This window comes from Colletotrichum siamense (genome assembly GCF_013390195.1).
Source record: "Colletotrichum siamense strain Cg363 chromosome Unknown KSG_Cg363_contig14, whole genome shotgun sequence".
Classification (NCBI taxonomy): domain Eukaryota; kingdom Fungi; phylum Ascomycota; class Sordariomycetes; order Glomerellales; family Glomerellaceae; genus Colletotrichum; species Colletotrichum siamense.
Genome location: NW_023501027.1, coordinates 5291 through 29352, shown reverse-complemented (window position 1 = coordinate 29352; position 24062 = coordinate 5291). Strand labels below are relative to the sequence as shown.

General features: G+C 46.4%; 2 protein-coding genes across 2 annotated transcripts; one reads left to right on the top strand and one right to left on the bottom strand.

Moving 5' to 3' along the window:
- Positions 1 to 832: 832 nt before the first annotated feature.
- CGCS363_v015061 (Bypass of stop codon protein 6) lies at positions 833 to 1801 on the bottom strand (the record flags this gene model as incomplete). The annotated part of the gene is made up of 1 exon (XM_036646910.1): positions 833 to 1801. The coding sequence occupies one exon, from the start codon at positions 1799 to 1801 to the stop codon at positions 833 to 835; it is 969 nt and encodes a 322-aa protein (XP_036487866.1).
- Positions 1802 to 5508: 3707 nt separating this feature from the next.
- On the top strand, positions 5509 to 6339 carry CGCS363_v015060 (uncharacterized protein; the record flags this gene model as incomplete). Its single annotated transcript, XM_036646909.1, has 1 exon — positions 5509 to 6339. The coding sequence occupies one exon, from the start codon at positions 5509 to 5511 to the stop codon at positions 6337 to 6339; it is 831 nt and encodes a 276-aa protein (XP_036487865.1).
- Between the last annotated feature and the right edge of the window lie 17723 nt (positions 6340 to 24062).

The window sequence follows — 24062 nt, the reverse complement described above, 5'->3', positions numbered from 1 at the left end:
ACCCGTTCGACCTTTCTCGGAAGCTGCGTATGTAGGCTTGGACCGGCTCTACAGCGTCGTAGGACCTCCAGTAGGGCCTTGCTGGTCTTCGCCTGGTATGAGTTCGTTCTCTGCGGACGGGCCTTGATTTGAAGCTGACGCATTGGCATTTTGTTCTCCCGTTTGAGAATCAGATCGCTGCAAATATGTTTCAGTCGTCTCTGCGTCGTTGAAAAGAACACCCGGTCGCGGGCGACTTGCTGTCGATCTCAGCCGTCAGTGTATTGCAAAACGGCAAAGTAAACCCAGGGTTTCGTTTCAATCGGAAGTCAGATTTGCTCATCTAGTGAGGGCTCGAGAGAAGTTACGACCTTGCATTGCACGGTCGTACGACATACAGAAAAGGAGGTGGTTTTCGGATATTGCGAAAACTGCAGAGATCCTGCGCAGTTTAGGGACATTCTGAGTCGACAGAACAAGAAGACCGGGTGGTGGCAGCGTATCAAGAACGACGGTCATGATATTGACGAGCAAGTGGCGGCGTACGTCGCAAGCGTTATGTGAGTCAGACAACAAGACCCATTGTCGCGTGGTCAAGAGTACGATGTCGGCTGCCATGTTTCATGCTTCGCATTGTCCTACAAAACACACGGGCACTCCGAGATGCGTCTAAGCTGGCTTTGTGGTCTGGCAGTACTCATCTATTGTTCTCGTCGCCCAGTGTTCAGATCGATAGATGGGCTTCTTATTCTTGATCACGAGTGGCAACAACTCATCCAACTACACAGAAAAGCGGCGTTTACATTGCGACGCCGACCGTACTGAGTGGAAATTGCTGTACAAACGGTACGCACTACTCTTCTCGCTTCCTCTTCGAAGTTGTGCCAAGCCAACAACCTACCATGATACAGAACAAGCCAATAGCCATTGGGTGCAATGTCCATGATCCTTTTTCTTGTGCCAAAAGTCCTGTGCTGAATGGCGCGAATGCTCCTCCGGAGCTACCCAGAGCACTGATGATGCCCATGGATTTGACGCGTTGACTCCTTGGCAGATCCTGCATAAAGAGAGAAATTGCACAGGGGTAAATCGGGCCTAACAGCAGCCCAACAATGGCTACGCTGATTGCTGGCCCAATAATGTTGGGAACGAGCCATACCAGCAACTCGAACACGACTGCGCCTACCGTTGCCAAGTAGACAAACAGCCTCTCGTTCACTTTGCTCTTGAATACAAACATAAGAAATCGACCAACAGTAATACCCGCCCAGAATCCTGATGAGACAAACCCAATGGTGTCAGGATCGGCCTGACGGCTGTCTATCAGGAACGAAACAACCCAGCCAGCGATAGAAACTTCGGCTCCTTGATAGGCAAAAATGAAGGAAGCTCCTAGCAGCACCGTTCGTGACTTGAGGATTGCAACGGATGCTGGCATCTGCACCCGTGGCTCGGTGCTCGAAAGCGTGCGCATGTCGATGTTGGTCGCATTGTCCGAATCGCGTTCCTGGGCATATCGCCAGAAGGACCAGGCAGAAAATCCGATGCTGAAAAATGCCAGGCCCAAGGGCAAAGTGTAATACCATGCCCATGACTGCGCGCCCTTCGATGCAATAATAGTAGCAAGTAGCGGGCCAATAGTTCCGCCCAGACCGTAGGAAGCAGAAATTGCGCCAAGGGCTCGGACGCTATCAGTCAAAGAAGAACAAAAGGTGTTGGTCAACGCGATGTTGATAGATATGGCGAAACCAGTGAGGAAGAATCCGAAAACGACAGCTGGATACGGAGCCCGTAGTAGGACTGGGATATATGCAACGGCCATGGTCGTTTGTGACAGAATAAGTAATTGAGCCCGGCCGAGTTTTGTTGTCAAGGGTTCCAAGAAGGTAGCCCCCATGACGAAGCCGACAGCATTTCCAACGAAGATGAGGGATACAATAGTGTATCCAATTGAATAATGTCTTGCCCTGTTAGCTGAATATCCGAAAAGACTTCGATGTTTGTTCTTCAAATACCTCTCCATGAAGGGAATCAAGGCGCCGGGAGCGGCATCATTTAGACCATTGATGAAATTGAGCAAACATGAACAGCCTAGGCGAAAACGGTTCTTCAACGGCCTCGAAATACTCTCGGCAGCCACAATTGCTGTGGCCGCTACATCTGGTTCATGCGACGTTGATGTTGCCATGTTGAGCGTGATGGGCGATTTAACACGATAACTAATAAATAGTGTTGTCAAACTTGGTCGGACTTGACACGATTTATGAGAGTAAGATTTCCGAGTCTTCAAATATGGTATGATTCAGGATCTTCTTAGAAAAAAGCGATACATCTGGAGGAGTGCGACATCCCTTTTCAAGCGATGTCAGTTCTCGATGATTAATAATTCACGTTGAGGAAAGTTTATACTGATTAATACGTCTGCGGTAGGAAATCCCAAATGCAGCCAAAGGCCCCACCCCCGCAAAAAGCCGATCAGCACGCGTGCCCTCACAGCAGGGTTTAATGAAGAATACCGGAAAGTCAATGGGGCTGTTGCGGCGTAGTAAGGAAGCGGGTAGAAGGAGGTAAAGGGTGCAAAAGGGAGTGAAAGGCGATGCATATCGGCAGGCCCAAGAGCGGACGAGAAAGAAGCAAGACCTATACACTACCCAGCATGGATGTCGTGCCCGCTTTCCGACGCTTGTGCTGGTCGGAGGGAAAAGGAGCCAATCCCGCTCCTTTCCATGCGAGCTCATCGCCATGGGGCAACGTTGTGGCATGTACCTGTCTGTTTATGCGTAGTCTTGACGGAGGGAAGAGGCAGAGGCTGTAAGCGCACGATGTTCACTGGTGCCCTATGTTGCCGAAATCGCCAACTCTAGCATTCTGCGAGGCACTTGAACTGATGAGATCTCGCTTGAGAGGAAGGGGAACGCACTCAGCACCTTCCGATTCCTCCAAATCGGCAAATGTTCATTGCAACACCCGCATGGGCAGGAAAAATGCTGTGGCCTGGCCGCTGGAAGCCTCCCGCAACCGAAACCATCATCCGATACCGTTAAATCCCATTCCCAGGGTAAATCGTATTCTTCGGCGCTCAACTCCAAAACCACAGAACACTTCCGCTGCCTGACGTCCCACGCTTTCATCCCAATCGAAGCCTCCGTCTCTGATGACTGACGAAAAATAGGGAATTGACCTCCTTAGCGAAGCTTGACCATCCTGTTTTCAATCTTGCGCAGGCAAACAGAACTCTCCTCATCCAGACACCGGAAACAGTTGGATCTCGACCTACTCGACTGGACGGCGGCTACTCGTGCCCCCACGAACCAGCTGCCTGTGTACTCTACTGCAGTGACCACCCGTCTTTGCTTGCCATTGGATGCCTCCGACCAACAGATCGAACCCTCTTCCGGGCTGCCGTTGACGAGTCGTGCACCATATTCGACGGCGTTCACGATATTTATGGTTGTGCTTGGACGGAACCTTGCGGATTGAACAACGACCAGATGCATGCGCCAAGTCTTTTTGAACACGACGCTCCGTACGATCAGATCAGTCAAGTTGATGAACATTGTGATGTCTACATTCAACGCCTTGGTGACAAGAAGCATCTCGTCAGTGGGGGCATTCTGCAAGAGGCAAGCGTCCCCGTTGGCGGGAGTTGTTGAGTGGCGCACTGAGAAAAGAGGGGCTCTCTATTACCCCCAGTTTCTTCTCCTCCGCCTCGCCTCCTTCATTGGAACAGGCCCCGAGGAAGACATGGAACACGCTCTCAATCTTTTGATCATCAAAATCCGATTCGTCTTCCGGTCTTGGGTTTGGCCAACATCGTCACCTCCGCGTACCTTGTGTTGTTTTTGTAAAAGTGGAAGATTACCTACCTGAGTGCTAACACCCGAACTTTCTGCGGCAAATGAGTTAAAATTGAAATAATTTTGAGGACTTTCGTTGAAGATCAATTCCTCATATTGATTTGCATCCACTCCCGTCAAATTGCCACATTCCCTGCCTCTATCTTCCCGTCCAACAGGGACGCTGATGCAAATGGCCACGTCGATGGGCCGCAGCTGGAGCCTTCGTCGATTGACCTTGAATCTCATGTGTAAACTTGGACACCAGGGCACCGTGGGGGGGATGCCAGCGATGCTTCTGGAACAAACGACCTGGCTAGTATGGAAGTTGATGTAGCGGGCACGGTGCTCATCTTTTTTGCTTTCCCACAGACAAGCTTCAAGCTCAAACCAACAGCCCCCGCAAGACTGTCATCATGAAGTTCGCTAGTTACTCACTCGCCTTGAAGCTTGACGAATGTTTCCAGCCTCGTCAAGTGAAGGCCTCTTTGGTCCTGTGTCGACTGGTCAATCAGATGGAGGGTAAGAAAACCTACGTCTCGATCAAGAGCTCTGGCAGGTTGTAATCCGATGGCTGGGCATTAGGAATGTGCCCATACAAAACAGAAAACGCTTTCGTCTTGTGAAATTCGCCGTAACAAAAAGTCACCAGGGCCGGCGCTGGCGAATCTCCTTTGCTTGCCGCCTGCAGAACAATTCAGCAGATGAACTACCTTTTGGCTATGGATGCCCTAACATAAAGGATTCTTGGGTTTGCAACCGAATTCGGTTCAGGGTTCGGTTCTCATTGGCTAGAAAATTTCGTGCACGGTCCAGGTTTGGCTGGAAAAAGGTACAACACGCTAAAAACGGTTCTGTCATAGTACACTCCGTTGCGTTGACAGCGTCCGCCCCCCTTTTTTTTCCCCGCTTATGCAAAAACATGAAAAAAAGCCAATTTTACGCTGTGACGCGCATTTCTCTGCATCGCACGCAAAACGCGTCAAAGTCATCACCAACACCTCAATTGCCGTCAATCACTATAGTCCCAGTAGTATTCAAACGTATAACTACACGATAGAGACATAAGGTGTGTATTTCATGCTTCCGTAGCAGTCAATCTACCCATCGAGGCATTGCCAACCCAGCTAGTCACCTCATCCCCATACCATTCGACCAACAAAAGGTCTATTTTCGTCATGAGAGATCAAGATGACATTTGCTGAGGAACAGAAGAAGAGACCTGCTGTATGACTTTATATATCTACTCAGCATACGGTTTGTATGGCTCTGAGTAATATATAAGCATACCAAGGGGCTTGATACGGTTCTTCAGAGCAAATGCTTTGGCAGTCAACAGGATTAATGACTCTCCTGATAGCTCAGCTTGTTCACGATATTGAGCAAGAGTCTACTGCTGTATAGATTGTGCCCTGTTACTTACAGTTTGCCGCTGGTCAGTACATGTCCGTGGTTTATTATATCAGATACATCGAGAAAGACGCCGGGCGACGACGACGATACAATGGCGCCCAGAATATCGAATCTACAGCTATCGACGATCGCGATGATACTGCCATTCGAAGACCAAAAGACCCACGAGCTGGCAAGTATCGTTGGCTGTACCGAACGAACGATTCGACGACATAGATCACGACGTAATATCACTGGCGAAGTGCAGAGATATAAGAGGTGCCGCCAGAGTCGACAAAAGATGGAAATATGGCATCGTACAGAGCTTCTTGAACTACTGCAGTACCGCAGCGATCTATCTCTTGAAGAGATGCAAGATTTCCTATTTGAAGCCTTCGAGATCCAGATCAGTCGTTCTGCAATCAGTCGACAGTTAAACTCAGCTGGCTGGACGAACAAGAAGTCCAAGATTATTGCTGCTCAGCGAAGTGACGAACTACGATACGAGTACTTGTACCGTATACGACGATATCGCCCCGACCAGCTGGTATTCGTCGACGAATCCGGCGTCAATAAGGATACTGGGATACGGAGGACTGGATGGGCGCCGAAAGGGCTTGCTGCGTTTCGAACTGCAGAGATTGATCGGTTTCAGAACTCTCGCGTACAGATCCTGCCAGCCCTCACGTTGAGCGGTATCCTACACTTGACTACGTATTATGGTACGACTGACGGCGATGGGTTCTTTCGTTGGCTACAGGAGTGCCTTATCCCGAAATGTGGGCGTTTTCCAGAGCCAAACTCTGTCATCGTTATGGATAACCTCTCCTGCCATCGTATACCTGAAATCGAGGGTTTATGCCGGGTATCAGGTGTCCATCTCGAGTTTCTGCCTCCGTATTCACCAGACTTCAACCCCATCGAAGAGTACTTCGGCGATCTAAAGCGATACATCAGGAAGACGTATTCGAAGTGGAACAACGATGAGAATGACACTCGGGATTTCATGGAATATCTACGTGACTGCGCTATGGAGATTGGGTATCGTCTACCCCAGATCGAGGGCCATTTCCGCCATTCGTTCGTCAACTTTGATGGGACAGAGCATATATTTGACGATATCGAACTATAAAAGGGAGGATTTGCTGCCAATATTGAACATCAGCAAGCAATCCAAATTTTCATCGTGCGTTCGCGCGCAATAGATCTTAATCGTGTCGTCATATGATGGTCAATCATCAAATCCATGATTGTAGCCAACAAGATTGCCAAAAGGTTAGCCACAAGCGCACCAGAACACAAAAAATATACCGTCGTCCATTGTTTTCGTCGGTAGCTACGTATACATATCAATTTTGCCTGTATAACGGCTGAAACGCGTTGTTGATGCTTGTGACGATGATTTGTGATGATGACACGTCATCACGATCAGAGACTTCAACCATAGTCAGAGACTTCAACTGCCCCTAACCAGTATCGGGATGGACCGAAGTGTATTGTTTGCAGATCCAAAATAACAGTAATTCTATTGCTTTTATACGTATAGAGCGGCAGTGTTGAATCTACGGCTATGGGTAGACTTTTCCGTGGTTGAACACGTCATGCAAAAAAATCGCGCATACAGTCAAACTTCACACCACTCTTGCTGTATCACTCTTCTTCGTTATCCTCCTCCGAGTAATACGTCTCTGTTGACGACGTATCACTCGAGATTTCAATCTGATTGTCCTCATCGCCTTGCTCGATTTCGTCTTGTTCGATCTGTAACTGCGTGGGCAGCATCTGCGACGCTGACAGCAGTGGTGACGAAACGAAACCAAAGAGTTCCGAAACGCCTACAAAGTTAGCCATATTCGACAGTAAACAGCTCTATATACACTCACCACGTCGACCAACTTCAACTGGCGTACCACGGATCTCTTGCTCGATGGATTGACGTGGCACTAGGGCGTCGATATGTCGGGATGACCCCAACTCGCCTGAAACTAGCGCCGCAGAGTTTTCAACTGGCGCCGCCGCCGTCCCTCCTGGCAATCCAGCGTATATTCTTGTATAAACATCTCCTTCTGACTCTCGATGGTTTGAATGAAGTTCAGAGTGAGATACCACGTCGGAGAGGGCGTCAGACTGCCCTCCGTAGTAGGCGCTGTTGTCTATGAAGGATTTGATCGAGTTCCTGACATCTTCGGTAAGATCTTGAGTAAAACCCTGTTCAGTAAACCAAATATCTGGTAACTTGCGAATTGCCCGCAAGCTACTGTCTACTGATCGCAGTTTCTGTAGCTTCTTTCTGAACCCTTCGTCGACGTTATATCGCTTGCCGCGGACGGATATAAACCACTTGATGAAGCTGGCCACTTGATCTAGAGCTTTTCGAGGCGAATCCGGTACCACTGGCGAGGACGAACGAATCGGGAGTGCGATACTTGGTTGACGAGTGCTTGGAAGGTTCAATGGCGGAAGAGTTGGCAACGAATACTGTGAGATGTTCGCATATGGCCAATATGCCGGCGGCGGCGGCGCCGGCGGCGGCAGCTGTACGTATGGGTTAGGATATTGAAGATGACGATCTGGCGCCCCCGCGTTGCCGTATATATTGACGATGGCGTTGCTGTTGGCGTTGGTTAGGCCAGATCTTGACCCTGATGATGGAAGTGCGGCATTTTCAGCCTTCTCTTCCGTCATCACTGTCGTCTCCTGGTTATCATCAACCTCCACGATATTCTTACTTCTCTTGCCCTGGCGTTTCTGATCCTCTATAAACTGGTCGTGAAGAATCTCACCAAGCAGTTCTTTAGGTGGTTCCATATTGTCAACGCCAGCCTGTCCAGTCATAATAGCCTTCGCCCACTTCTCTATATGGTGAGATTTGATCTTGTAGTGCTTCTGGCCTAGTATATAGCACCAGTTGAACTTCTCGTCGCCCGAACTATTCTTACATCTCTGGTACTCTGGGCAGATGTGCGTACGGAGAAGTTGTCTGTGCATACCCTCCTTCCGACGCTCGACGTTTGCAGGATCGTTAGCCTCACGATCGATCGCCTCTTGCATGCCGGCTGAAACGCCTGCTCGGCCACCTTTTCGAGGCGTTCGTACGCCAGTCACTATACCACCAGAGATTGGTACGGCGCTGTATTGCCACTTGACGGTGAGGTGGACTTCACCCCTCTCTTCAGCTTGTTCAAGAGAGGGGACAATATCAACCCATGGAATACTTGGCCAAGTGACCCCTCCAGTAGACGGATAGACCCGAGTGAAGATTGGTGTTGGTTTAGATGCGTTGGTGGGCTTCCTCCAAGCAACGACAACAGCGATATTGGCCTTCTTCACAATATACGAGTGAGCCACTTCTGCCTCAAGTTGGGCGCCGCTGTCTGCCTCCCAGTCTCTACTATTCGCATCTAATACAGGAGCAATACTGAATCTGTTATACGCGATGCTCTCGATGGTTAGATCGAGAACAGGTAAACCGTTACCCTTGAGCGCTGGGCCACGGGTAACCTGGATTTGTAGCAGAGTTGGTTCCTCGTTACCCATATCGTCCTCCTCTTCAAATACATCGTGGAACGACATAAACGTATCATCAGCGCTATGGCGAGGGGCCGTAGGCGTATCGTCCGCAAATCGAGTGGTTTGACGAGGGGTTGGGTTAACTGGGGTCGAGTCTGGTCGAAACGGTGGCATCGACGAAGGCAGAGTACTTCGGAGCCGGATCGTATGCGGCGGATCCTTCTTTCGCTTCCTCTGCGTTGTCGTTGCTTTTTGGCGAGAGGACGCTTTTGGAGCTCTTCGTGATGACGGAGGGGCTATAAGTACACGCTTTCTTCGCGATGTAGACTCAGCCGCCACCAAATCATTAGTCTCGGGTCCAGCCTCGGCGACGATAACCTCCTCGGCGGCCTCCTCGGCGGCCTCTTCGGCGGCGGCAGCCCGGCGAGCCCTCTCGGCGGGCGTAACGATCCTGATCGACGGCGAGGCAGAGCGTTGAGGAGGATCTCTGGCGGCGTCCTGTGCCAGTTGTTGTATACGTCGTTGTTTCCGCGTACCGTTGGCGATGGGTGACGGACGATGCCCAGAAGGGTCATCATCCGCCTGCCGAGCCGCGCGGCGGCGTTTAGGAGGCATCACGATGCCCTCAGATAATGAGATTCAATAGAAATAGATCAATTGAAGCCATCAGAATAGGTCAATTGCCGTACTACGAATATCTACGTGGCGTTGGGCAAATTTTCATGTATATACAGGGATTATGCGTGCGTAATTTCGGCAAAAAGGGGGGGCGGACGCTGTCAACGCAACGGAGTGTAAAAACGCTTCGCTCCTCTGCAAATTGCTCAAGAAGTGACCTGCAACCTAATCCATTTTTTAGAATTCCGCTACCTAAGTACCTCTTTTGTACTAATAACCGAATTTGCACCTCTGAAATGGTTCGTGTACCTTTATAGAGACCATAGAAGTATTTCCTCCCCCATTTCTTTGACCTGATTAGTTGTTTGAATCGTCATAGACGTCTTTCATACTTCGCTATAGAGTATTATAAATTCATATCTAATCGTTTCCGTCGATGCATAGGTCCTAGAAGAGCCTGGTGTTGTATATTACTCGTACGCATCTATACAAATTTTGCTAGCATTTTTCTCACTTGTTTAGCTATTATTGTTAACTGAGAAGTATAAGTCTCTTATGTGTAGTAGACTTAATATAAAGTTAAGAACTTAAGTTCGTCGCTTACTACAGATTTCATTTCTTAGTAAGCCTCACTGTAATTAACTAATCACTATCCTGCGTACTTATCTAATCATTTACGCTACTAGGTACCCTGTAGTCCCTATATCTCCACTAATAAGCCCTCATATGTCATCACACTTCTATGTAACGCCTCCTTAAGTGTCTGTATTCGCTATTTTGAATTAAACCTCGCGTTCACAGCTAAGGTTTCTTCGTATATGCAAGCCTCTCTTATCAGTCCATTCCGCCTTTGACCGAGTAACCTCATTAGCTACTAACCGTATGTCGGAACCAGATAGTGGTCTACACAGGCTTTTTGCATTGTTTTTTCTACAAAGGTCTTCAGGGGCTATGGGCCACGGTTGGGTCAAGCTAATAGAAGAAGCACCTGAAAGGTAGGTAAGGTATTGCTGCGCTACTTTTGCTTGTTTCTTCTAAGATCCTCTTTTCCTAGCTCTCTAAGAGGACTCGCCAAGTCCTCGCTTTAGAGAGCTCTGTGCCCTGGACCCGCAGGCCTTTCCGTCCTTTCGGCCTCTGTTGACCGAGCTGTCCCCGGGCTCCTCCGTTCCGTGGGCCTAGACCCTTACATTCTGAAGCTTTTCGTACCTTAGTCAGCGGGATAACAACGATAGTACTGGACGCCTACGCGGCACAAGACCAACGACAGTAACACCTTCTCACTCCCCAGGTTCAAGCCCCTAAATTATTCCAATATCTCATACTTTAAGCTAGCATTATTAAAGCTTACTACACTCTAAACCTTCTGCTAGCAATATTGCCAATCATATCCCTTTTTTGTAAGCTAATTTCCTTTAAACAACGCCTTGAAATAGGTTAAGAGACCATATATCTCTTTCTAGTATTCTCTATATCTATGCTAGCCTGGATCAATTATGGGTTATCGTGCTACCTACCGAAGTCAACAGTATATCGGTTTCTATTGGATGCTGTCAGCTAGCTTGAACCGTTTCTCAGTACCAAATCATCCAAACAATAGAGCGAAATCCCAGACCGAAATGGGTTATCCTGCCAGCTACCGATTTCAGTTGCTCATTAGTCTCCCTTTGATGCTGTTACCTAGCGCGAACCGTTTTTCAGTACTAAATCATCTAAGCACTGAAGCGAAATCGTAGACCGAAATGGGTTATCCTGCTAGCTACCGAATTCAGTAGCCTATCCATTCCTATTGGATGCTGTTACCTAGCGCGAACCGTTCTTCAGTACCCTGGACCGAAATAGGTTATCATGCTAGCTACCGAAGTCAACAGCTTATCGGTTTCTGTTGGATACTACCAGCTAGCCTGAACTGTTTTTCAGTACCAAATCATCCAAGCACTGAAGCGAAATCCTGGACCGAAATGGGTTATCCTGCCAGCTACCGATTTCAGTTGCTCATTAGTCTCCCTTTGATGCTGTTACCCAGCGCGAACCGTTTTTCAGTACGCTGGACCGAAATAGGGTATCCTGCTAGCTACCGATTTCAGTTGCTTATTAGTCTCCCTTTGATGCTGTTACCCAGAGCGAACCGTTTTTCAGTACGCTGGACCGAAATAGGGTATCCTGCTAGCTACCGATTTCAGTTGCTTATTAGCACTATTAGCTAGTGCGAACCGTTTTCTCGTTCCAAGTAATCTCGCTTTATAACCGAATCCCAACCGAAATAATTTATTAGGGTATTGTCCAGTATAAATCATTCCCTAGTACCGAAATCTTGAGCTGAAGTAGGTGGATTATGATATACCTAATACCTTCGTGAACCCTTTTAGGAAACCGATATATCACTACAGGCTTAATTTTGAATATCCTCATTAAATTGGTTCACTACGCTTCCTACCGAATTCATTACTCAACTAGCCTACAATGCGTATTAAGTCGTTAAACTAGCTTATCTGCCTTCTCTTTGGTTTTCTTGCTATATAACCCACACATAATGCTTTCAGCCTGCATATATATTGTCCCGCTATAAAGTTAACCTTATTATCAATAAGACTAACACACCTCCTAATAATATTAACCTTATCAAAGCTGCCCCGCCTAGAGGTCTATCTTTAGAGCGTCCAATCATATAGCTATTCCTTGCCCACACGTAACATCATAGCTAGCTATTAGCTTATGAGCTACACTAGGATTCCGCATAGTGATAGACATTTTAGGGTTTGTTCTTGCTCACACTATTAGTACTTTATTCCTTTTATACTTCAATCCCTCCGCTTCTGAATAATAATCTATTAATTAAAATTAAAAGAGCTTTATCGTTCTCCACTCTGTCTGTGTTAGGTTATTATTGAACGCCACATGATGTTAACCCTCTTATGCTTCTGTAACGTAAGCTATAAAACGTCTTACTATTAGACCTTCTGATTCTCTATATAAAGCAGTCTTTCCTCCAGCATCCTAGCCTAATTCTAATCTACATAACACCATAATCATATTATTGCCCCCACATCGGACCGTTTATACCTACTCGTCTACGATAATTATGTCTGTCGGTATTATCACTATATGTTATACATTTATATAAATTTATATAAATCGTCGCTCTCTATATAGTAAGTTGTATGGTAATATTTTCTTGTTGTACGCTATATACTAATAAGCCCGCTCTTCCAGGTTCTCATTGTCTTCCTATAACCTATTAATTCGATACTATCCTAAACTACTTTTGACGTCCACACTGTAATATTGCGAACGACCTATAAGTAAAAACTGTATACCTGTAGTTCTGCTGTTTTTTCCGGAAAGTATACAACAGGTGGACAACAAGTAGCTAGTAATATCGTTATAGTAAACTCGCAGAGCTAACCTGCGTGAGCATAGTTATGCTCGCTAATTTCTCGTACGGATACTGATATATCTACTGGATAAATGTATCAGTAGTTGTACTTGGGAACAGTGGCGTAAGTGCCCCTTAAGGGCAATCTTTCTACTAAGACGCGTAAACTACTAGGCGTAGCTCGCCCACCCTCCAATCATCACTCTAGGGGGTGGGCTCCTTTAGGCGTAGCGGGACTGTGTATGGGCTTAGGTTTTATTATAGAGGGCCTATAAGGACTGTACCTAATTAAATCGTTAAACCTGGCGCCGAATGGGAAGACTTCGGATGGCTTGCGGGGTAGAAAGGTTGGCACTTTGACCCAGCGTGAGCTAACATCAGGGTTGCTTATTCTTAGCAGAAAAATGTATACAAGTTCCTATATTAACTCCTAAAGACTATATGTTTGCAGTTTCCTTATTGCTCTAGACCTTGTACGCAGCGTAGAGTAAGTTTACTAAGGGATTATATAATTTCTTCAGTCATTGTTATAGAAGTTATTCTACTCACTAGCTAGCTAAACTGCTTCTTGTTTTAGAGACACAAGCCGTTATTTATCAAAGCTTTTTCGTTCATACGTCCAAGTTGTTTATACTATGTACGCGCCGTTTCAATTCCTGATCCTACTTTACTACTAAACCACTATATAGCCCATATACTAGGTGCTCGGACCTAGTAGTTATAAGAGGTTGAACAGTATAAAAAAACGTATGTATTTCTTAGTAAGAAGTTTTTATCCTGAGCGTCCTTTAATCATAACGTCGCTAAGCCTATACTAGGTATATAGTCTATTTCCTAGGTTAGTACTCACCGACGGGGCTACGTAAAGCAGGAAGCATATTGCGGGATAAATCTCTATATTAGCATATTCTCTTATTTCTATTACTCCTATTTTACTCCTCGATTTCACTTGCTGTTTATGTGTTCCTATACTTCCTTTGAGTAATCCCTCTTATTTTATAGAAGCTACTGTAGCTATAACCTGTATTTTGGCTGTAACGTTCTCCTGCGCTTATGCCCTGTGTGGAATGTTTGTAAATAGTGATTAAGAAGGTGAATTAATATTTGTGCTAAAGCGGTATAAAGAGCTGTATACTAGAAGGGGGTAGAGCTATTAGAATTCTTGATAATTTTAACTTAAAGGTAAGAGCTTACATAGGCGTTTTTATAGACGCTAGTCGTTATTTAAGAATGAAATAGCCTGTAAAAGTAAACAGACACCTAGTTAGGTGACGATGAACAAGGCTGAGCAATTAAATAAGAAATACACTTATTTCTATATAACCTTCGTACTTTCTCATGACTTCTGTCGCTAGACCCCTAAGGGAGCCACTAAGGCTATTTATTTCACCTTATAGTAAGAGTCTACTAAGTCTCAGCGCTTGAAACCCGAATTAAAATGTCCGTTGTTAGGCTTTTCTGTCTTTAGTTAGCGTTGCTTTTCGTCCTCGTTCTCTATCCCCGCTATGCTCCTCAGATTATTCGCAGCTAAGTAGGGGCAGAATACTGCGGCGACAACGCTACCGAACTTCCTCTCAGCAATCCATTTTTCTCCCAGGAAACAGCATAACCCAAGACATAGAAAGGATGCAAGTTATAGGTGAAGCACAGCTTGGCCACCTTTGTACTTATGCATTCGTCTTCATATCTCTTATAATGAGCTAGGAAACTGATGCACAAGTGTTTTGGGCCTTTTAAGTGGTTTTCCGGCTTGGAGTGGTGTCAGATTATACGTATAGGCGCCCGTAAGGGACAAATTAGCACCTTGGTGGGGCACCTACGTTTTTGCTGCTAATTTGACAAGTGGAGTGCCCAGCACGATCAATAAGTTTTCTCCCCTACCTCGTTTCAGTATATAGAAGCGAAGAAAGATACTTATAAGTCGTCTGTACATCCTTACGCACGGGCCACAACGATCTCAGAGATTCATTGTGGCCCGTGCTCTAAGAACACTGCTTCTAACTAGCGAGGTCCTTACGTTCCAGAAATAGATTTACTACACCTAGAAATTTGTTAGTACACCCTAGCGTTCATTTCTAAGAACCTCGCCTCCCGCCATGCTACCGAGTCCATGGCTCAGGACACCCTTAGGAACAAGCCGACAGATCCGCTGCCTCTGCGAGGACATGATCCTAAAGACGAAAGAGTTCACATTAGGCTACCTTGTTCTTCTGCACTATTCAACATGCTATTCAGGATCTTACCCTCATCCTCAGGAAGCTTTAGCAAAGTAGCATCACTAAGCTATCAGTAATCATAACTAGGGGTATTGAGATCGGCTGGGACCGGAATGAGGAGGCATTCCAGGATAATGATCGCATGAGATTCTTTAAGAATGGACGTGAGGAGGTCCCTGCAACCCTCCTATAGGAGGTTAGGGTTATCACTATTCCTAATCCTAATGGCCGCGGCGGCTACTACAAGAAGCTGAAGCACAACAAGACTAACGTCTAGGTCCCCTTTAAGCCTGGCGCTGGCGAGGAGGGGGCTCACCTGGGCGATCACTATGCTGAGTTGCTTGAGGACCGCCTGAAGAAGGCGAATAAGCTAACTAGTATACCCTTAGCTAAGTACTTCAAGCACACCCCATCCGCTAAGAAGCTGACCATCTAGAATACTACTGGGGGCCACGTTCACAGCATCGCTATAGTAATGATGCACCTCCTGGCTGTCCGTATCGCCAAGGTGAACCTATCTAATAATGAGAAGACGAGCCTTCAGAAGATAGTGCAGGATGACATTGTAGCGGGGCACTGGATTGCGGAGTACAGGGCTGGGAATGAGGTTAACCACAAGGCCACATTCTTCTCAATAGGGATACTCGTCTAGGCTATTATGAGCCCTATGGAGCTAGAGAAAAGAATCAGTAGATAGGTAGGATACTAGGGCATTATGGCCTCTAGCTAGAAGGATAACGAAGGATAGTGCAACGGGGCAAGGGAGAAAACTCATCGATCGTGCTGGACGCTCCACTCTGGGCGGAAAGCCCCTGAAAACGCCCAAACACTTGTGCATCGATTTTCTAGACAACCACAAGAGATATGAAAGTGAATGCATGAATGCAAGCCTGACCAACTTGTGCTTCATCTATATTTTTCACTCTCTTTATGCCTCGGGTTGTGCAATCTTTTAGGAGAAAATGGGCTGCTGAGAAGAAGTTTAGCAGTGTTGTCCACACAGTATTCTGCCCCATCTCCGCTTCGAATAATCGAGGAGGCATAGCAGGGATCGAGAAGGAGGACGAAAGCAGGGCTGACCAAGGCCAGAGGAGCCCAAAAACACCCATTCTTATTCAATTTTGGAAGGGTAAGAATTGATGAATTTTTTCTATGGGCTGGGTTGAAGAAACCCGAAGGCTCTTCTAAGAGGGTGGTCACTGAAGTCATCGAGGAAAAACGGGAATTTGTACAAAAACGAGTGTGTTTCTTGCTTGTCTGCTTGGTCTTTTTCGTCGCAGGCTGACCAGGCCTCTGTCTACTTATACAAGCCATTTCCTTCTGTGATAACGCCTAACGCCTACGAAAACGCCCATCTGGCCTCTTGCCTTCAAGTCAAAATTGCCAAAAATTCCAAGTTCCCTGCCCCCTTCCAATAGGTGGTTTTGCAGGACATGAGAAATCAACCATTAGGCTGTTACTGAAGGTAGGGGATAGTATTACATACAAAAGGGGATAGAGCTATAGCTAAAGCCTGTTTATAATTAGACCCAGCAAGCAGACATTTCAATTAATAACTCACTTTCCCACTGCTCACACTGAGTAACAACAACCTGATCCCAGGTCAAGCTTTCACATTAGCTCTCTATATCCCCTCTGATGCTTTGATATAGATTGTCTACGCAGGACGTTAAATAAACCTTCAAAAGTGACACCTTCATAGACCCTAAGGCAGTTCATCACCCTGGATTGATCACCTTGAAGCGTGGTAATAGGGGCTCGCTAGTTAGGGTCAGCACCCACCTAGTATAAGGAGGCTACTAAAACATCGCATGCAGGCCAGCAGAGGAGCCGTCGAGAAGTAGGGGTGTCACCCACATCTCGCTTCCAGCCTCAGCTCCCACTAGATATCATCACAAGCTATTTAGCACGCCACTATATTATCCGCATACTATTAATCCTAGCTGCTAGAGCGTGTCTTCCCTACCAGATTAGTTTCTAGACTAAGGGTAAGCCTCATTTCACGCTAAAACTAACCTAAAGACTTACCCTACTTACTACTACCACTGCTCCTCCCAGTCTGCTTATACTACATATAATAATAAGCTGTTCGCTAGCATCACAATATTCGCTGCATCCTATTACGCCTGCCTCCTAGTGTATACCTTCTCCCGCTATATTAGCTCAAGACCTCTACTATAAAAGGCGTCACTTCTTCCTAAAACTATAGTCTAAACCTCACCCTAGACACTACTACTACTGAAGCTTAAGTGGGCTAATGTACCTCACTGAGTGTACATTGACCCACTTTTGACAAATTACAGAAGGAAAGAACAAAACGCGCTGATTACGTTATAGCATAGAAATTAAAGTGGACCATTGTGCTCCCCTGAGTGCACATTGACCCACAAATTCCAACTTACTGCGTATGTAATCTTAAAAACGGGAGGGAACACTTACCGCAGCTATACCTAATAAGCCTTAGCATAGCCTAAAAGTTCCACCCAGGCTACTAAAACGTAACCCGTGCAAAGTACGAGATACTTGCACGAGTTGAATTCCGCTTATATAATTACAACCGCCACTAGATGAAGCTGACAACGCACAGGCGTATAGTGTACCTATTATCATTAACGAACATGAACACCACATTCATTACAGCTATTGAGCTAATACCTTCTCTAGACTCGTTAATACATACTGCTGTAGAAAACCTGTTAAAAATATTAAATTAAGACTAATCGCCCTAGACTAACACCCATTCACATAGAAGGTAGCCCCACTAGCTACCCATAACCTAGACTATAGTAACCACTCTAAAAGTCGTGCACTATCCATGCAAAAGGTCACAAATGCATGCCCGAGCTTGCTCCGGATGACAAACCGCTCGCCCCCCGAAATCTCCATTTATCGTGATGTCAAAAAAGCGCTTTCTAACCTACAGTCTATTGCTAATGTTAACAGGTTCTAGCGCAGGAATCTTCAGAAGGTCTGGCATTTGCATATCTTCACCTATCACTAACAGGCCCCCCCTCCCCACCCCTAAGGCTAACAGTAGCAGCCCTACACAACAAGCACGGACAGTAAGTATAGCCCCTATGGATCCCCAGTACTCTTTCCTATTCACACAACACTAACAGGTGCCTAAAGACCTTACACCTACCTAGAAACAATAGTTACTCACTTTATTGTTAATAAAGACCCCCAGCTTCATATTATGGCTACTCAGCGGATGCTTAACAGTATAACCCGGTTTATCCGCATGAACCTCCCCTCCTATTATAACGCTGACTCGATCAGCGAGCAGGCCCTGAAGAGCAAGCTGAATAATGACGAAATCCGCTACCTCATCGTCAATAGGATCCTCACGACGAAGCCCTTCACATCAGGGCACTAGGTGGTCTTCTACACTATCTTAAATGCTATTCAGGCTATTATATTAGCGTTTAACAAGGTTCACAAGAAGCTACACACTACTAGGCTGTCTATTATCATAACTAGGGGCATAGGGATTAGAACAGAATTCGAGGAGGACATATATAAGGATCACAGCTGCGACAGATTATTTAAAAACAGCTTTAATGAGGTCCCTGGACGTTTACTTTAGGAGTCCATAGTCGTTATAGTCTCTAGTAGCTCTAGCAGCTGCTACAAGGAGCTGAGGCGCATCATCACCAACACCTAGGCTTCTCACAAGCTTTGTGTTTATGGCTGTAGGTATAAGGCTCATCTAGCTGACCACTGGTATGCCGACTTGCTCGACCGGAGTCTAGAAGAAGGCAACAAGGTGCCTAGCTAGTCCCTTACGAAGTACTTCAAAAACATTCCGCCTATCACTAATATCACTACCTAGGTTACTAGTAGAAGCCACGTTAACAGTATCGCTATCGACGCTATGTATCTCCTGGCTCTCCGCATGGCCCGAGTTAATGCTTTCGATAATAGCATAACTGCTGTTCCGAAGATCATACGGACGAGGTTGTGGTGGGTAACTGGGTTGCGAAGGAGGCGGCTGCAGATGTACACATAAGTAAGTCCTTATTCTTCTCTATAAAGCTGCTTCTCTAGGTTACTAATAACCCTATAAAGCTGGAGGACAAGATCATGGGATAAGCATAGAACTGGTCCTAAGAAGGCTAAAGGGGTGAGGAAGTAGATGTGATTTATTTTCGCAGGGTATATGGACGAACTGCTTGGCTGCTCCTTTTCACGAAGGGCCTAGGAAGGGTTAATAGATTTAAAGGTTCTTCTATAGCTAACCGATCGTCGCCTAATCAGGACCAAGTCCACAGTGAGCAGCTTAGGGATCGCGTAGGTGTTTAACAATAACCTTTCTTCTAAAAGGGATTTATCTAGCGTTTATTTCAATCGGGGTATGGATTCGTTATCTTAACGTATATTGCCTTATATAAGACAGCTGTCTAGCTAGGTTTGAGGTATATAGGAATGTAACCTCACAGTCCCTAGACTTAGTATTAATCGATCCCCTGAGCCTGGACCTCATTAGTCCCTATATGTACCTTGACCTCTCAAATCCTTGCTTATTTGCCTCTCAGCCCCCACTATATATATGTTTACATATATATGTAGACGCGCTACGTCTGAGGTAGTCTCCATTAAGGTTACCGTCTCCCAAATTTTGATCTTCACCCCTTAGAGCTGGTCTTTTTATACCCTTCTAACCTAAGCTGCCCCTTCCCACGCTATCGTCTTTCATACCGTGAGAATAAATGATTCATTTCGGCCGTCTGCACCCCATGTTGTGGGCGTACTCTCTTCAATAGAATCTTAGTCGACCTTATAATCAGTAGTCCCTTCTCTTATAACACGTTTACTCCCCTCCCCTTATTGCTTCTTAATACACTTCTGGTCCCTAAACACACTATACGTTATATCATTTGTATCGTCTTAAAATATGAAATTTAAACAGAGAGAATAAGCGTTTGTGAGGCATGATACCTATTCTACTCCGTCACCTTGTTATTACTCATACGGCTCCTTGTTCGCATAGTGTGAATAGCCTAACATCTACTACGTATTACCTCTAGCCCTATAAGCTAGATAGCTTTTGCGTCCTCGTCTTCCCACAGTCACATACACCATCCTACACTTTCAACAGATTAGAGTTAAGCAATAGAATAGCTTAGCGCCTAACTATCAATAGTAGCTACGACGGCGGAGTACCCTAAAATAACGTTCTATTTCAACTACTAGCCTGTTCTTTCTTACCTAAGCGAAATAGACATAATAAATAGATACCTAATATAGAAGAACCTAAACTAGAACGCATCTCGTCCTATTACCTATAAAAACCTCTACTGTTACTTACTCCTTCATCATTTATTCTGATCTTAATAATTTGCTCTGCCCCCCTTACACTACTCTTTCCCTTCTCACCCTTCTCATATCGCTATAAGCAACAGAGACCCCTGATCGCACCTTCAGTAACATGGGTGGTACTTCATAGCTTAACGGTGAATCTGTAGGTATATTCTATCTCCCACACTAGCCTTATTATCCTCATAATAATTAGGTCTGCTAACCCCTCAATAATCTCAACAGATATCGGACTACAGTATCTGCCTATAGCCCTCGGATCTATCACTACATTTCAGCGAGTGTCGTTAGCTATAGCTTTATATCTTATAAAGTCACACGAATGAAAAACTCGATACAACTCTGCCATTAGCCCAACGAAGGCACCTACGAGAGGCAGTGATCAATTAGACGCCTTTATGAAGCTACTGCATAATAAGCCTGGTATTATGCGAAATATAGCCCCATAACAGCACCTATCAGACCAGCGGCCTGCTAACACATCTAGCACACCTACATCTTAACGGCAACCATAATCCTAACTTAGATATCTATAAACATTTATATATCCTTCAGTATCAGACTCCAACATCCTACTTTCTATAACGCAGTCGATAAATATGAGCCTAAGTCGAAAGGGTCGGCCTTCAAGTCTAATTATTATTTCATCTTCCCTAAACAACGCCCCTCTAGAGCCTCAGTCTCAAGACAATCACAAACCATCTCGCTATCTAGCACAGAGCTCCCAGGCGCAGAAGCGTGCTGTTCACCCATCGTCACCTAACACCCCGCCATCTGCTCAGCCTATGAAACGCAGGCGTCGATCGGATAGTCCAGACTCCCCTCCCAACAACATACGCCAGCGCCAGCCTCCCAGGTTAGGCTGCCCATTGCCGCAATCTAACACTTTCCGAGCACCCAGGGCCCTATATACTACCAGGGGCGTATCACCACCCGCTAGACGCCCTCATATCGCCACCTGTCGATCCCCTCCTACATCCACCTAGAGAATCCATACTTTTGCAGAACGCAGCCAATACGCAGGAGACATAGGATACCTTGGCTCTACCTGTACACCACCTCTATTCCTAGTAGCCGCAGAGCGTATCCGGTAAAACTCCTGCTATACCTTAATATATCCACTGCACCTCCGCTATTATTTCAAGGTCTGGAAGGACATACTACTACATCTAGTAGCTTCAATAACCACCATCAGACGTCTCCAGCCCCTATCCCTAGTCTAGCTATAAACACTGATCGCCCTGTATACCCGTCTATAGCACGAGCAAATTTTCTAGAGGAGTTAAGGATATTTCTCTACTTAGGCTTTAGGTATTTTGGCGATGGGGCAGTCATCTCATGCTACTATTACTAGTAACCCTTCGCAGCCTGTCGCGACCTGCAGCTCGCCTAAGTATACAAGCTAGCGTTCATTATAAATATCTAAACCTATGAACAGTATACCTGGAGAGTAGTAGCAGACCCCACGCTTATATCTTGATTCTCTCTAGACTCCATACGATCAATCTACTTTCACCTCTTCATCCCCCTTAAGCAGCCCTATGTCTGATATTTGCTCCCTAACTACAGACTTTAACAGGCAATCTAGCTTAGCACTCCTATCATCCCCATCACATCTCTCCCTATCTAACTGAGCTCTTCAATTAGTAGCTCTTTTCCCTAGCAGTAATAGTCTACTACCCTAAAATAAATACAGCTGTTACACTATCTCACATCTCATAGCCTTACGATTACTATGCTCTATCACAGTCTCTTCTCTCATAGATCTGCAACACGATTCCAACGACCCTAAGGCTAAAGGTTCGCATTGTTAAGGCGTCCACCCGTCATCCTCTGTAGGTTCGTTCACCTTATTAGGTAGTAACTAGGGAAGCTTCACCTTATCAGGTTATCTTCACCTAGATAGCATCATGATTAATAACTAGACGAAGATTAGGTTCAATAGAGCTTGTAACTATGTACAGTATACCCATTACGTCAGTGCATAACCCAGCAGCTATAGGTGAAATAAGCTCACCTCACGCATATACGCTATTTGAATCTAATATGAGCCGCACAGTGCCTCTAGCTAAGTCTAGGCCACACGCCTCCTTCACTACTAATAAATAGCAATATTTGCCTTCTATGTAATGACGTAAGTAGTTATTCACGTGCTCATTAAACGAAGAATGAAGCGCCTCCGCCTATTTTCTTCAATACCTACGCCCACTCCTCTGACGTATATAAATCTCCTGCGTCTCTAATATAGTTTTTGAATACATATATTGTCTATAAATGGTTTTCACGGTCCATAGCATATGTCTCCGGCCCTTACAAATCTCATATCCAGGACGCAAGCCTATCTATATCGTCATTGCGCCTTCCGTCTAGAGACATCCTGTGGCGCACACTCCGCCATCCTTTAGTAATCTTCCTGGTAAATAAATTTCAGTTAGTGGATAGGCGAGCTTACCTTTTATCCCTTTCCCAACACGTCACGCCCTCCCCCTCTATCCATCCTGAGGACAAACCCTTTCAGCACGTACATCTTCTTTCATATAGTGTAGGAATACGATCGGACATATGTCACATCAAGATAGAACGTCCCCTCGCCCTAGCCGCCGGCGCCCTCCTATCCCTTCACTCCAGTTACAGCACCATCTAAACCCTCATCTCAGGCGACAGAGGTACTTAGTGCTACAGAATGAGCCGTCTGCCGGAAGCTCTCGAGACCAAGCCCCTCAGCTTGGTCTGGACGAGGGCAACGCCCTTCTATATCCACAAGTCTTAACTACGCGGCAAATCAGCGATAACTTCCGCTACGGTACTGACTGGAATCGTAAGATTCTAGCTAGATCCAACGAAGAGTTTGAAGCAAAGAAGCTGGACCTTGCAGAACGGAGCAGGACTCTAAAAGATCAGGAGGCAGCGGCAAATCTCAGAAGACATAAACAGGAGGCTAGCCTGATGAGAAAGTTCATCAACAGGGCCCAGCATAGCCGTGGAACGGCCAATCGCCATGATCATCACCTAGCTGAGCCGCAAGAAGACAGTGCAGGCGAGCCTCAGCCGCCGGTCCCAGCTGCGTCCGACGTTCAGTCGCAGACTCTAACACCACTACATCGCTGCCGTCGCCGTCGTGGAATCCCTATGAATCTGTCTGACTCGGATTCCGACATCCCTATGGCTATCACGAGGTCAGCTCGCGGGCGCCACGGGCGTCCGGCGAAGAGGTCGAGTCCGATCACTGTCCCATCTTCCCCTGGTGAAACAGCCAGCCGCTGTCCAGCTAGCGAGCCTCCTTCTTCATCAGGGTCATTCCTGCGACCAGCCCGGGCAAGGAAGCGTCACTTAAGCAGCACACCCTCATCAGGTGGGTCACCCCCGGCCCAGCCTCCAAAACGCAAGCGTCAATCCGATGCCACCAGCTCGTCCGTCCAGCATACGCCCCCAGCCTCATCATCCGCAGCAAGAGAGGTCCACGATATTCCGCCTAACAATCAACACACCCCTGGACTACCCGAGGTGCAGCCTAGGAGACAGCATCTGCCTTCCTCTATCAGGTCTCACTCTCACTACCCACCTCTCCAAGCGCCCTACATCCTCAATATCCAGCAGAGTAGTCCGGACCATGATCCTCCTGCTACCACAAGCCAAGCACAGTCCAATATATTTAAGCAGCAGCCACTGTCACATTCTGTTACAGCCTCAGCCTTACCAGCCCACGCTGACTCGCAAAAGGGTACTGAGGTTGCCACCACGTCAGCATATAAAATGCAACCAGCCCGTTCCACCTCCCCACAGACAGTGGCTAATACTAGGCTGGTCGAACAAAACACTTCA